Source organism: Astatotilapia calliptera, chromosome 2, assembly GCF_900246225.1.
Source record: "Astatotilapia calliptera chromosome 2, fAstCal1.2, whole genome shotgun sequence".
NCBI classification, from domain to species: Eukaryota; Metazoa; Chordata; class Actinopteri; order Cichliformes; family Cichlidae; genus Astatotilapia; species Astatotilapia calliptera.
This window is the reverse complement of record NC_039303.1, coordinates 13,717,045-13,732,434: the sequence shown is the minus strand read 5'-3', so window position 1 is coordinate 13,732,434 and position 15,390 is coordinate 13,717,045. Positions and strand designations below refer to the sequence as shown.

At 42.3% G+C, this 15,390-nt stretch overlaps 1 protein-coding gene across 1 annotated transcript in view; it reads right to left on the bottom strand.

Moving 5' to 3' along the window:
• The window catches only part of mtnr1al (melatonin receptor type 1A like), a 55,029-nt gene extending 41,885 nt beyond the window's left edge, over positions 1-13,144 (bottom strand). Inside the window, exon 1 of the mRNA XM_026185229.1 lies at positions 12,662-13,144. Within this exon, the coding sequence (XP_026041014.1) occupies positions 12,662-12,923 (262 nt within the window). The 5' untranslated portion in view covers positions 12,924-13,144. The remainder of the gene's footprint in view (positions 1-12,661) is intronic.
• Positions 13,145-15,390: the final 2,246 nt, after the last annotated feature.

Sequence of the window (15,390 nt, the reverse complement as noted above, 5' to 3'; positions counted from 1 at the left end):
CGGTCCTAGCACTGAACCCTGTGGAACTCCATAATTAACCTCAGTGTGTGAAGAGGACTCTCCATTTACATGTACAAACTGGAGTCTAATAGATATGATACAAACCACTGCAGCACAGTACCTGTAATACCTACAGCATGTTCTAATCGCTCTAATAGGATATTATGGTCAACAGTATCGAATGCTGCACTAAGGTCTAACAGGACAAGCACAGAGACGAGTCCACTGTCAGAGGCAATAAGAAGATCATTTGTAACCTTCACTAAAGCTGTTTCTGTGCTGTGATGAGCTCTGAAACCTGACTGAAACTCTTCAAATAAGCCATTCCTCTGCAGATGATCAGTTAGCTGTTTGACAACTACTCTTTCAAGGATTTTTGATATGAAAGGAAAGTTGGAGATTGGCCTATAATTAGCTAAGACTGCTGGTCTAGAGATGGCTTTTTGAGTAAAGGTTTAACTACAGCCAACTTGAAGGCCTGTGGTAGATAGCCAATTATTAGAGACAGGTTGATCATATTTAAGATCGAAGAATTAATTAATGGCAGGACTTCTTTGAGCAGTTTTGTAGGAATGGGGTCTAAAAGACACGTTGATGGTTTGGAGGAAGTAATTATTGAAGTTAACTCAGAAAAATCAATTGGAGAAAAAGAGTCTAACTTAACATCAATTGTACTAAGAGTAGCTGTAGATAATATTACATCTGTGGGATGATTACTGGTAATTTTTTCTCTATTGATAAAAATTTTATTTGTGAAGAAGTTCATGAAGTCATTACTAGTTAACGTTAAAGGGATGGTTGGCTCAAAAGAGCTCTGACTTTTTGTCAGCCTGGCTACAGTGCTGAAGAGAAACTTGGGGTTGTTCTTATTTTCTTCAATCAGTGACGAATAGTAAGATATTCTGGCTTTGCGGAGGACTTTCTTATAAAGCAACAAACTATTTCTCCAGCCTAAATGATGATTCTCTAAATTTGTGACACGCCATTTCCTCTCCAGCTTACGAGTCATCTGCTTTAGGGTACGTGTTTGAGAATTATACCATGGCAGCCTTATGGTCCAAAAAATACGATAATTCCTCATGTTGTGTTTAATGATCATTTTCTGTAGAACTGAAGACTTGTGTGTCTGATAAACTCAGCAGAGCATAAATCACATTATTAATCTGAACTTTATTAAAATGCTTTCCGCTGATCTGCACTACCTCTTCCTCACTGTGACAAACACAAAAAAGACAACATAGTTAAATACTTGAAATACTTTAGCCTCTAGTGTGCATGTATATCATCAGCATATATATATATATATATATATATATATATATATATATATATATATATATATATATATATATATATATATATATATATATATATATATATATATATATATATATACATTTATATAAAAAGCCATCTGCTCAGCTTTGCTTGTCATGATTCAGAGGATCCTCCCACCATCCCAACTCTGAAAACTCTTAAAACTGGCCAAACTCCATCTGTGAGCACACGCTGACCATTAACATATGTTTAAATATCTGAGTATTACAGACTTCAGGATGAAGTGTTGTGCTGTTGTTTCAGAGCAGATTTTTTTAAAGTAACTGTGGTCCTGTGCAGATAGTTCATGAAAAGATGGCATATAGATTACTCATTTATGAAATCATTTAAGTGACTCATAAAATGCTAAAATTGTCAAAATATTAAGAGGACGCAAATGAAATGTTGTTTGTTAGGTTTATATTGTTGGATTATCATTTATGCTTAGAAATATAGACTCATATATGGTTAGAGGTATAAAATCGATTGCATAATTATGGAGGTCTGATCCTTAGCAGTCTGCAAAGACTCTGTGTGCCTTCCAGAGTGTTCTAGCATGCACACACATCCTAGGGTCATGAGAGAGGTCGTACCTTCTCTTTCTGATTTATACTATGGGAAGACACCTACTCTGTATCTGCTTAAGTATAAGAGCCCTTTGTTTAGGTGGACCGCTGGGCTCCTAGCACCAGCTTTGGGGAGTCACAGGGTCATATCTTGACACACACGCCCATATACATACACACACACACACGCATATCTACACATACACACAAACGGTACTTTGTTCACATGCCTATGTAAGACGTCAAATGTTAACGAGACTATGCATATTCATGTAATCACAATAAAGAGCAGTGCTACGGGGGAGCTAACTGAGAGTGACTGAGGTTCAAGCATCAGGAACAGCACTCGTCACGGTTCTCTCCCTCGTGCACGAGCAACACAAAGAGCTCTAGTGACTTGCGTCTTGCTTTTGACATTGTAGTAGAATTGTCTTGGTGTTCCAGCAATAGGTTTATGCTAGATGAACCTATCATTGTTTCTTACAAATTTAACAAATTTTTATTACACCAGCAAGTCTGGCTCCTGTGTCTCATGCACATTCAAGGTGATATGACACATGCATTTGAAATCCAGATCAGAAGCCAAAAACTAGCAACAAGAAAAAGCCCACCTCCACTCGGGTGATCAGAAATCAAGATGCAGGCAACGACTGGAAGCACAATAACTGGAGACACATCCAGTTCCTCCCAGCAGGACATGAAACACCTCACTAACCCACATAGAAAACAGGTCTTCCTTGGATCCGGCATCAAGCTGGCACTTCTGACTGACCAGTGTCATGGCAGGGTGTATGTCAACCAGATGTGGGCCAGGTCTGGCAATGATGGCAATATTTATGTTCCTATTTTCCTATTTTAGTTAGGAGACCCAAATGCCATGTTGTAATACTATACTGCTATAGTAGCTAACGTTTCAAATGCAGGTTTGACGGGTTTGCCGCAGAGTGGCTGTAGCTCAGGAGGTAGAGCAGTTTACCTACTGATCAGAGGGTTAGTGGTTTGATCCCTGCCTCCTCCAGTTTGTATGTCAAGAGTGTGAATGTGAATGAATGCAGTTAGGAAGCATGTAGTTTAGAGAAAGTGTGTGACTGCGGCATGTTGTATAGAGCTCTTTGAGTAATCTGACAGAGTGAAAAAGCGCTATAAAAGAATCAGTCCATTGACTGTCTGACCGGAGTTTTGTCATGTTACTTTTGCACTATTACGTTTGGGCACATGTTGTTATTACATGGCTTGATTAAAGTACACATTAGGCTGACATGTGGGGCCAGAGCTGAAACTGTTCTGGGCCAGCACAGGGCCAGCAGTTTGTCTGCAACTGGCCCGTCGCTGCACGCAACTTACACATGGCCCACATACCGCAAAGAATGACGACCCTTTGGTGGCCCAGACCAGGTTTGCCAGAGGTGATCCGCAGATGGGCCAGCACAGGACCACCAGTATGTCTGCAACTGTCTTTGTGCTGGCCCATATGTGGGCCACCTCTTGCAAACCAGATCTGGGCCACCAAAGGGATGTCATTCTTTGTGAGCCATTTGTAAGCACATTGTGTGGGCCAGATCCGGGCCATACCAATTTTGCTATCTGGGAAGGAGGTGTCCAGCAAGTCAACCGGCTCTGACAGAGCTCTTCACCTGGCCTTTGAGGATGAGCCAGGACACCTTTTAGAGGATTCTTTTCTGGCCCTTGTATCCTCACAGCTGTATGACCACAGCTCATGGTCACATTAGAGGTCTGAAGGAAGCAGAAAACCTGGCATAGCCCTGACTCCATTCCAAATTTACTCTACTTAAGCGCTGCTAGCTTGAGCATAAAAAATAATATTTTATTTGCTGTGCAGTAAAGATCCTTGAACTGTGTTTCAGTGGAGAAAAGTAAAACTCCACAGGGCGCAATTCAATTCATTCATGCACACTCCACCCTGGGTGAAGCTGGGCGATTTGAACCCCCACACTGTGCATGGTCATGGTATTTGTGCGCATGTCTATTAAATACCGGACTCATAAAGGTTTTGCAGATCCCAGAGAGTAGGAGGCTTATTGAGATGAAACTTAGCATCATGGAAGTCATGTGACCACAGGCTAAAGTTAGCCTAATCTCCCTGAACAAACATATCCTGAAGATTTTTATCCACAGAGCATTTTTTAGCAATAATGCAAAATCCAATTGAGTTGTTTTTGCTAATGAATCCAGGGTGAGGCTAACCTCCAGGCTAGCCTATAAAAAAAGCACGTCAGAGAGTTTCTTCTGAAACCTGTGAGTGAACTTGCAGATATGTCCACATGTTTTTCCTGCAGTAAGAGCATTTTGTACTGGAGCTGTTACCCGTGAATATTTGAGATGAGCATTTGCGTCTGCAGTGCTAATGAAGGGCAGATGTATGAGATTCATGAATGAAGCAGCTTTGTGTGGTTTGCTCCGGCCCAATGGGACTGTTCTCAGAAAAGTTTGAGCTCTGCTGATGTTCTGAACCTGAGATCAAACAGGACAGTCTGACTCAATCAAATTGATTGCTGGACACAGCGCACAGTTTCAGAGCCAGAAAATGAGCTGAACAGGTAGAGTTTGGGCAGTCAGCCAGTAACCCTTGACGCTGATACACTGCGCTTCCACCCATGTTTGAACAGTCCCTCTGAGACCTGAGCAGAGCAGCCCAACTCGGAAATTACTTTACATATAAAATCTCTGCTTCTTTTTCAGCATGAGCAGCTGAAAGAAGAGTTTGCAGGTTAGGAATGAAGGTAGTCTGTCGGGCTTGTGTAGATGTGGTGATGAAGTGTAACACCAGTGATCAGAGTAGATGGAGAGGGAGAGCAGAAAAATGGAGAAAAGAGGAGAATCATTTACCCTCAGGAGAGGAGAGAAGGATGCAGTCGAGAGGAGAAAATCTGAGAGATAAGAGACCTGATGGGACAGGAGGAGGAAAGAAAAGAGCAATGAAGAGGAGAATCATTGAAAAGGAAGGATAAAAGGACACTGTGGAGAGAGGGAGAAAGACGAAAAGTTGGAGAGGATGAATCAAGTGGAAAGGACAAGAAAGGCAGGAGAGAGGAGAAAAATGGACATGCAGGAGAAGAACCGTGAAGAAAATTAAGGAGATGAGGCTACTGAAGAGAAGGGAGGAAGGGGAGGAAGAGGAGGGATAAGAGAGGACAGGATGAGTGATCAGATATCTGAGGAGGCAGCGAGAAGAATAAATGACAGAGGTGAATAATTCATCCAGATTTCCAACTTTTATCATTACAACCCCGGCTCAGGGATCAACAGAATGTGTTGGTTTAATAACTTTTCACCACAGCAAGGTGATGTTCTGGAGATCAAGTGTTATGGACTAACTGGAAGGTGACAAAGAATGATCTTGGATAATCATCCCAGTCTTTATTTACCCACTAATTCAAACAAGGGCGGCATGGTGGTTAGCACTGTTGCCTCACAGCAAGAAGGTACTGAGTTTGATTCCACCATTAGGCCGGGGTCTTTCTGTGTGGAGTTTGCATGTTCTTCCCGTGCGTGGGTTCTCTCCGGGTTCTCGGGCTTCCTCCCACAGTGCAAAGACATGCAGTTAGTGGGGGTAGGTTAACTGCAAACTCTAAATTGTCCATAGGTGGGAATGTTTGCCAGTTGTCAGAACATGCAAAACAGTGCAAAAGTAACATGACAAAACTCTGTTCAGACAGTGAATGGATTGACTCTTATATAACACTTTCCTAGGTACCTAGATTACTCAAAGTACTCTATACAACATTCAGACACTTTCTCCTAACTGTGTGCTTCCCACACATTCACACTCTTGACATGCAGACTGGAGGAACCAGGGATTGAACCGCTAACCTTCCAATTAGCACGTGACCTGCTCTACCTCCTGAGCTACAGCCACCAAGTGGTAAACTGTAAACCATCGCTAGGTTTTGGATAAAGTATACATTCACAAACCTGTCAAACCTGCATTTGAAACGCTGGCTACTATAGCAGTATAGTATTGCAACATGGCATTTGGGTCTCCTAACTAAAGTAGGAAAATAGGAACATAAATAGTGCCATCATGGCCAGACCTGGCCCACATCTGGTTGACATACACCCTGCCATGACACCGGTCAGTCAGAAGTGCCAGCTTGATGCCAGATCCAGGGAAGACCTGTTTTCTATGAACCTCGGCCACATGACCCAAACCACAATCGAGCCAGATATGGCATGCCATCACATAGACAGTGTCATCTATGCCAGGCCTACCTGGGCCATATCAGGATGACATACGTCTTATCATGCCAGAAGTCAGCCAGCAGTGCTGGCTTGATACCAGATCCGGGCCAGACCTCCTTGCTATGTGGGAATGGGCAGTGAGGTCAGTTAGGGGCAGCTTCACAAAGTCTTACAATGCTTCTAAATAAGAATACTTTTCAAAAGGTGTTCGAATTCACTGAGAAGGCTCGTCTAGCACAGCGTGAAAAGTCTAAGGCTACATCCACATTAATGCGTTTTCGTTTGAAAACGCATTGTTTTCTCTCCATTTTGGCCTCCTGTCCACACTGAGACGACGCTTTCCCCAAGGAAAAACGCATGGTTTTGAAAATGCTCTTGAAAACGCATACATTTCAAAACAAAGCTGTCCCGTCGCAGTGTGGACACTCGAAAACGCAGACTTTCTAAAACGATGATGCATTTCAGTCATGTGAAGCGGTCATGTGACCAATTAACCCTCTCAAGGCAGGCGTTGCCGATTTGCAACAGTTAAAAATTAACAACCTGATTACCCCACATACATATTTTATGAGTTTTTTTTACTCAGAAGTACCACTGCAGGACTTGGTTGTGCATTAGCAACAAAAAGTTTAATTTGAGCCTGAGAGGGTTAAACAAAGATAGCGGAGGGTATTATACAGCAGTTGTTTTGTTTGCTTTCAATTATGACAGCCCTGTTAAAGATTAATATCAGTTTGTACATGTTCCTTTTCTTCAAATCATTTAATTCTCACGCGCTTTGGCAACTTTGTACTTTTGTGTTACTTGCAGCAACAACTCCACCTCATTGTTTTTCCATTTAAAAAACTTGGTGCTTTTCCCCAACCTTTTGCTGCGACGTTTCAACGAGCCGTAAAGTAAATAAATGGCAGACAGAAATGAGGCAGGCCAAATCTTCTTGTTCTTCTTGCATGCGCAGTACTGGAACGTAAGCATTTTCAGCCGTTTCAATGTGGACGGACAACTCTGAAAACGACTGAAAACGCTAGTGTGGACGCGGAGCATTTTCAGACGAAAACGCTGTTTTCAAATCTATCTATAGTGTGGACATAGTCTAAGACCAGGCAACAAAGAAAGTTTGACTTGCTGAGCATCAGAAACACAAGCAAAATACAGAGAGTGTTCTCAGCGGCCAGAAGAAAGATGGATGCCACACAGAGAAGTGTGGACAAGTGGGTGAAAAATATGTCTGACAGACAACTCACCCAAGCAGAGACAAATCCCGCTAGTGGACTGATCACAGCCACAGAAACATTAATTCGAAACAACATTGCAGACGTGGAAGCAGAGCAACTACGGACAAAGGTTTTGGCCTGTCTCAGCAATGCAAAGCCCCCAGTATCAATACAGTCATCCCACATAAACTCACTCACAAGCTGGCAACACTCAGCCTACACCCCACCTTTTGTGACTGGCTACAGGACTTTTTGACTGGCAGGCCCCAGTCCGTCAAGATCGGCAACAGGACTTCAGCCAGCATTATTACAAACACTGGCGTTCCACAGGGTTGGTCCTCAGTCCCATGTTCTACATCCTGTACACCCACAACTGTGTCGCCTCCAATAGGGATAACACCGTACTGAAGTTCGCGGACAACACAGCAGGGATTGGTTGCATCACTGGAGGGGACGAAGTGGCTTATAGGAGAGAGGTGGCCGGTCTGGTGTCATGGTGTGAGGACAACAACCTCACCCTCAACACTGATAAAAGAAAAGAGATGATAGTGGACACAAGACCTCACCAGCCGCTGTTTATCCGGGGCTTTGAGGTGGAGAGGGTGAGCAGCTTTACATGCCTGGGCGTCTACATCACTGAGGACCTCACCTGGACACTGAACACCACACAGCTGGTCAAGAAGGCTCAGCAGCGGCTGTATTTCTTGAGGAAGCTGAGGAAATTTGGTATGTTGGCCAAGATCCTCAGCAGGTTCTACAGCTTCATTGTGGAGAGCACACTGACCAGCTGCATCAGTGCATGGTATGGCAGCACTACTGCTATGGACTGCAAACGCCTGCAGAGAGTGATAACAACCGCGGAGAAGGTCACCCCGCTGCCCTCTCTGCAGAGCATATACCATCGCAGAGTCCAGAGGAGAGCTGACTCTCACCCCAACCGGTCGCAGCAGATAGCCACCGCTCCCTGAGCCTGGTTTTGCCAGAGGTTTCTTCCATTAAAAGGGAGTTTTTCCTTCCCACTGTCGCCAAAGTGCTTGCTCATAGGGGGTCATATGATTGTTGGGTTTTTCTCTGTATCTATGAAGCGCCTTGAGGCGACTTTTGTTGTGATTTGGCGCTATATAAATAAAATTGAATTGAACTCCATCCTCAAAGACCCCACACACCCCGAACACGGACTGTTCACACTTCTAAACCTTTGTCCTGAGGGCAGAAGTGTCCAGAACATCCCGACTGAACAACTCCTTCTTCGCCACTGCTATCAGACTCTTGAACAACTGACCTATTTTAACAGTAAAAATAACCTTTGCACATCACATCATCTTACATATCAAACCAGCATATTAAGCTCATAGCTCTTTTGCATATAAATCTATTTATCTGTTTCAATTTTTGTTGTATGTATTTATTCATACTGTTTATATTTTATTTGTTCTAGTTCTATTTGTACATATTAACAGGCATCTGTGTGTGGACAGCAGAGAAAGAATTTCATTGCATAGAGAAATGCTTTTCTTTGTACACATGACAATAAACGTTTTGAATTTTGAATCTATTAATGTGCAAATGTACTGTTTATAAGGTTGGGGAAACCTGCAGAACTCACTTGGATGAGTGACTAAACGTTTCTCCCACTAAAAACGTCCAGATGAACAGAATCAACCTTTTGCGACTTCCTTACCTTGATGATTGAGCATGCATCAAAAGATCAGACAGAATATTTACAGACTACAGGTCACTTAAAATGAACATTTGGCACAAGCAGCTCACAGAGATAATTCCAGGTGGAGGAAACACCCAGTTTCAGTTTGAGTGCAAGCTTTAGGGATAGACAGAAGGAATAACTCTTGAGGTTAATGAAGCCAACTTTTGGGTTGGCACTTTTTGGATGTTGGTGTATGTGAAATGGGAGGGTCTTTAAATGAAAATTACTAACATTGACTTTTGAGAGAGAGAATAAAGCATTTTTTTTTACCTGTAAGTAAAAAAGAGGCATTTTAAAAACATCCTTCCTCATACAGGTGTTATGAAAGGGGAAATTATCTATAGAAACTAAAACAGTTTGTGTATCAGGCTGTAAATACGTTTATTTTTACATGGGAGTCTATCCGTTTTTTAAGTGATGACGTATGAATCCTGCTTCCGAGTCCAGACTACTCTACGTTTATTAAGGCTGTTGTGTTTTTAACATGTTTTAATGATTTGTATCTTGAAGTCAGTAATCACTGTTTACCTTTCTCGGGTTTTATTACCACTATTCATTTTAAAGCTCAGTTTTTAAACCCTTACGATGTAACTACATCCCAGCCCATGCAGAAGTATATTAATGGCTAACCTCGTATTGTGGATGAATTATCTCAGTTGTTTCTCCTGACTGAAGTTTGGTCTCTTTACAGCATCCTGCCATGTGAATGCATTTGTCCCTAACCATTGGGAACACTCACGTTAACTTTTATCGAGTGGAAAAAAGTTAGCGTTCATCCTCCAGCTTCGGTCTGTTTATATTATGCTAACATAGCTGTGTAGCTAGCCACCGCATAGCACATCATTATATACCAGCTAGTGCAGCTTCAGTAACCCTACTAACGTCACTGCTGTTTAGTTTTCTGTCTTCATTTATGTCTGAAGTGATAACAGAGCTGTACGTTTTAATCTTACAGAAATCCCTCAGTCAGAACATGGTATATCATCTTTAGATGGAAACTAGTGAGCTAACGTCCTGCTAAATTCTAACTCCGTTAAATTTCAGAAATTCTGTTTTCATGGATGCTTGGATGTTAAACTTTACTGTTACACCTGGTAGAGCAGCCACACCGATCATTTAAACAGTCAAGAATTTATACAGTGATCTCACTCTCAGTGATGCTGCAGTGTTCGTTTGATTTAGGGACCTGAAGCAAAGTTTGGACCCAGAAACAGCTAATGACGTCAGACTTAAACACCAGATGGGACTGACTCTCTGCTGCTGCCTCTGCTGGACACTAGAGGAACTGTAGCTCTTTGTTTTCATATTTGCTGCATAGCAGATACACTTGTTCTGTTTGGAGGGTTAATGATGTTCATTAACAGGTGTGCTCACATCTGTAGACAACGCTCTCTTTTTCTGCATTTTGTCGCATTATTTTATCATAACTCTCTAAAAGAAGAAGATCAGTGCAGAGGTCTTATTTGAAGTACAGAAAAACAAGATGAGGGTACAAAATGATCTTGTAATCAATTAGCTATACAGTGTAAAGTGGATATTATAGATCTACCAGCTTCTATAAGGTATAATTTCTCAAATGTGCAATTATACCAACCTTCGTGTGAATTTTAAAAAGACTGGAAAAAGAAAGTCTTTCTGTTATCTGGAGTTTCTCAGCAGGATGTAAACCCACTACAGTGTCAGTGCTCACACTTTAAGCACTCTGATCCTTCAACAAAGAGAAAAAAACCTCAGATGCAGCAGGTTACTTCAACCATCTCAAACTAAACTCTTCATCTGTTCCAGTCTTCCTGTGTGATCGAGTAGTAATGATACGGTGTCCATGATAATACTAACAAAAAGGTAGTAATGCTCTCTCAGATCAGCTGACAGTTTGAACAGCACCATGAAAACTGCTAAACGAAATCACGAAATCGGCCGACTTGAGAGACGATGCAGATCGAAGGTTCAAAGACAGGTTTTGATTAGTTTAGATTACATTTTAAAGATTGAGGACGTCCACGTGGAGCCTCATCCATAGAAATGCTGCTGTGATAAATGCCTTTTAGTACCAGACATTAAGAAATGATGGTGGAAATGATGAAGCGAGCTGTTTCATGCCACATTTCAGACAAAAACAATGCACATTTTTTAACTGGAGTGATGACTGCTTCTGGTTTTTTGCACCAAGGGAGAAAAATGTGACACTGGAGATTTAACTGAGCTCAGGCCTGAAAGAACAGTCCATCAACACGACATCAGAGCCGTACAAACGCAGCAGGACATGTGGCCACAAGCAAAAAGTTCAGTGTTAGACTGTTACTGCAAAAGTAATCTAATTACTTTCTGCAATGACTAAGTAAAGTATGCATTACTTTCTTCATAATTTATTTTTCTGGAGGTTAAACAGCGGCGCGGCGCAGTTTGTGTAAAATGTGTTGATCTCCAGCACCCTGACCTGTGCTGCGTATTGCTGTGAGGAGAGACTACGAGCAGGTGCAGCAAGTCTGAAACCCCGATGAATTGATTTTCCTGCCTGGACTAATTCTCCTGAGGTCTTGCTGGACGTCATGCATCACCAGAATGTGAAAACTGCCAAATAACTCATGGGGAAATATGTGAGTATTGAAAAGTGCAGTGAAGGAGTGTGAGTGCTTTATCAGAACCTGTGATGATGATGTGTTTGATGAGCAGGAGGTGCTCAGGTGCTTCTGAAGTGTGTGTCGCTGTCAGAGTTTTACTCATCGATCACAGTGAGTCAGCTGTCAGGCTGCCAGCGCTTCGTTTTTCTCACACCTCAAACGTGTCGGGGAGTCTCGGAGAGTTTGATCCTCTGCACGAGCCAACAGCTCATCAGTGCCTGAGAGCCAAACTTCAGACTCTTCAAGACTTTCACAACAAAAGAGCTATTAAAGGAACTCATCAACCTGTCAGGCTGATGTTAGAGTGGCTTCTGTGAGGACTCTGGGGTACCACATACTCTTTTTATTTCTCTAAATATTCTTGCAGGTCTATTACAATAACCAAGTAACTGCACGATTATGACTGTTTTATGGTTTTTATAAGATTTCTCAGTTAGGATATCATCAAAATATCACGCAAACATACTGAAATACACAAACATGAAAGCATGTCTGAGCCATCGCCCTCAGAAAAATGGACCAATGGATCAATCCACTCATTTTTAACTCCCAAATGATTAAATTCCTATGTGCTCACAGACAAACACAGGAGCAAAGAGAAGTGCTTTCATCTCATCATTGGATCCATCAGCCAATTAAACTTTATTAGCTTTTCATGCAGGTTATAGGCGCTTCACAGGTGACTGAAATATCTAATAAAACAGAACAAAGGACACAAAAAGATGATTTTAAATCAAAAGAAATACATGCAAAATGCAAAGCTAGAGTTTATTTATCTTGGAAAACTTGGAAAATGCCTGCAGCACAAAAATATAAAACAACCAACTTGCAAAGAAAAGTAGTATTATTCAAGCAGAAAAGAGTTCAATAAATGAAATCAATAAAATTGAACAGAAATAAAACGATTCATGCTGGGGACTCTTAGAGAGACATTCACTGATGTAACCGAACATCTGGTCACATCTGTTCTGGAATCACAAAGTTCCAAAAACTCAAAGAAATCCTGCTGACGAGCATCTACCGGGAGGTCAAGTGTACCTGCTTTCCTGAGCTTCCTGTTCCTGAACACGGAGACGATGACCAGCAGGTTCCCGATAACATCCACCACGATGGTCGCGATGAGGACGCCGGCCAGCAGGGTGGCCACCCAGGGCACGGCGTGGTGCTGCGGGGCCTCTCCTCCCGCGGCCGGCGTGGAGTTGCGGGGCCCCAGGGTGCCCGTCGCCGCGGTGGGCTCCCGGTCCTTCAGGGGCATCAGCTGCGGGAGGTGCCGGGGGTCGACGAGTCGCATCGGGTCCATTCAGCGTCACGCGAGGGGGTCAGAGCTGCGCGCGACGCCGCCCTCGGGCGTGCGGTTGTCCGGGTGAAGCATGCCGACGCGTCTGCGCAGGACTTTTCCCGCCTCACGGTTCAGTTACAGTCACAGCTCCGCGCCGCTGTTGTCACACTCACGTGCGCACAGACGCCTCTGTCCGCGCGCAGCAATTCCGCGCGCTTATAGCGCCCAGCCTGCCCGCAGCCGCTCTACGTCTCCGTCTGAGGAGAGGAAGACAACTCTAGCACTGTCTCCTCTGCTCCTCCCTTTCCTCCTCCCTCCCCTCTCTCTTCTTCTTTTACTATTTCACATCTCTTCTTCCCCTCTTTCCTCCCTCTTCCCCTGCCTCCTCTCCTTCCTCTCCTGCTGCATCTCCATCTTCTCCTCTGTTGTGCTGTTTGAACCATTCTAATGGTTAATGTTCTAAATGATAACAAATGCCCATTCTATTATTTTCTATTGTACTGTATTGTGAGAAAGAGGAAATAAATCAGGAAGGTAGAAGAAGTGTGGTTAATGCTCTTGAAGTGGAATATTTGAACCCTGACCCCGTGATCTCTCTCCTTGCTAAACCCAGATGCTTCCAAAATCTCAAAGTTTGTGGCAGGAAGCCCCGAGGGCAAATTTCTCCCATTGGCACAAGAAAACATAAATCCCTTAACCCCCCCCCCTCACACACACACACACACACACACACACACACACACACACACACACACACACACACACACACACACACACACACTCACCATCACCACCACCACAGATCCACGAAAAGGACTCATGTAAGGAGGTGCTCCAACAGGTCATTTACAACAGCACTCATCTCTGAGTCTGAGCACAACTTTTCGTATCTTAAATTCACAAAGTGACCCATTTTACTCTGAGCTGGTTTTTGTTCTTCCAGGGAGTGTAGAGAGGTGAATATCCAGGCCACAGACAGGAGGAGAAAGACGGCATGAGTAACATTAGTGGCCCACAGATGGGCGAAGGTTTTCACGATCTGCGGGACTAATGCAGTGTTTTACTTAATCACCCACAGATTTGACTGAACTAATCATCTTAGACATGGGAACAATGATGGAATCACCTCGCTTCACAGAGATGAGACCAAAAATGAAATCATGTTTTTTCAGATGAAGTGGAAGAAAAAAGATGGACTCATTAAAAACACATCAGCTGCTGCCGTGCTGCACCTGCTCTGTGGCCAAATTCATTGTCATCCGGCTTCTTACATGAGCAGGAAATGTGCTTCTCATCTTCAGTCATTTTTTTAAATATAAATTTTATTGCTTTTTGCAACAACATACAAAGGTTTGTTTTCCCAATGATATGCTGCTGTAATAGGAACCCTTTTCCCCCACCCCCCACCCTGCTCTCTTCCAAACCTACAACAAAATAAAAAATAAAAAAACCCCACATAGAATATGTATACATTTGTACAATATGTGGCATTTATACATATTCAAGGAAACAAAAAAGAAAGGAGAGAAAAAAAAAGTAGACAATAGAAATAGCTAGCACATACTAAACAATTTTCTCCTCATCCACACTCCTGCAGGAGTTGTCCGATGTTCACTTCTTTTATAAAGTTTTTAAATGGCTTCCAAATTTCATCAAAATATGTTAACTTGTTTTTGAGAAAGTACGTTATCGTTTCCATTGCCATACACTGTGCCAAAGAATTTATCCAAGCACCAATAGCAGGAGGATCTGATGTTTTCCAATTTAATGCAATCATACGTTTTGCCTGTAATGTACATTAATCCATAAACTTAATTTGATGGGCTCTTAGTTTAAGATTTTTAGAATACACTTGTAATAGCAACATTTCTACATCTAAAGCAATCTTTTTATTCAAAATTTGGTTTATTTTGTTCATCACCTCCTGCCAAAATGCACGGACAATTCTGCATTCCCATATACAGTGGAAAAATGTTCCACGGGCTTCTCCACATTTAAAACATGTATCTGGAATTCTGTTATTATATTTATTCAATTTCACTGGTGTTACATATGTTTGCATGATCCAATTGTATTGTAATAACTTTAAGTTATTATTAATTGATTGTTTTTGTGATTTTAAGCAAATTAACTTCCATGTCTCCTCAGAAATATTAATATTTAGGTCCTTTCTCCAAGCTTCTAACTTAGAAACTGATGTATCTGGAGAGGCAGAGACAATCCAGTTATAAAATGTTGAAATTAAACCTTTATTACCACCTTTTTTCACCATTAACTCCTCTAACTTACTTAACTGGGGAATGTTGAGAGACTGATTTTGCATGGAAGAAATGAAGCTTCTAATTTGTAAATACTTAAAAAAGTGTTTTTGGGGGATTTGAAATTTTGAGACTAAATCCTCAAATGAAACCATTACTCCATCACAAAACAGATCACCCACTTTCTTAACACCTTTTTCTGCCCAACCCTGGAACCCTGCGTCCAGATT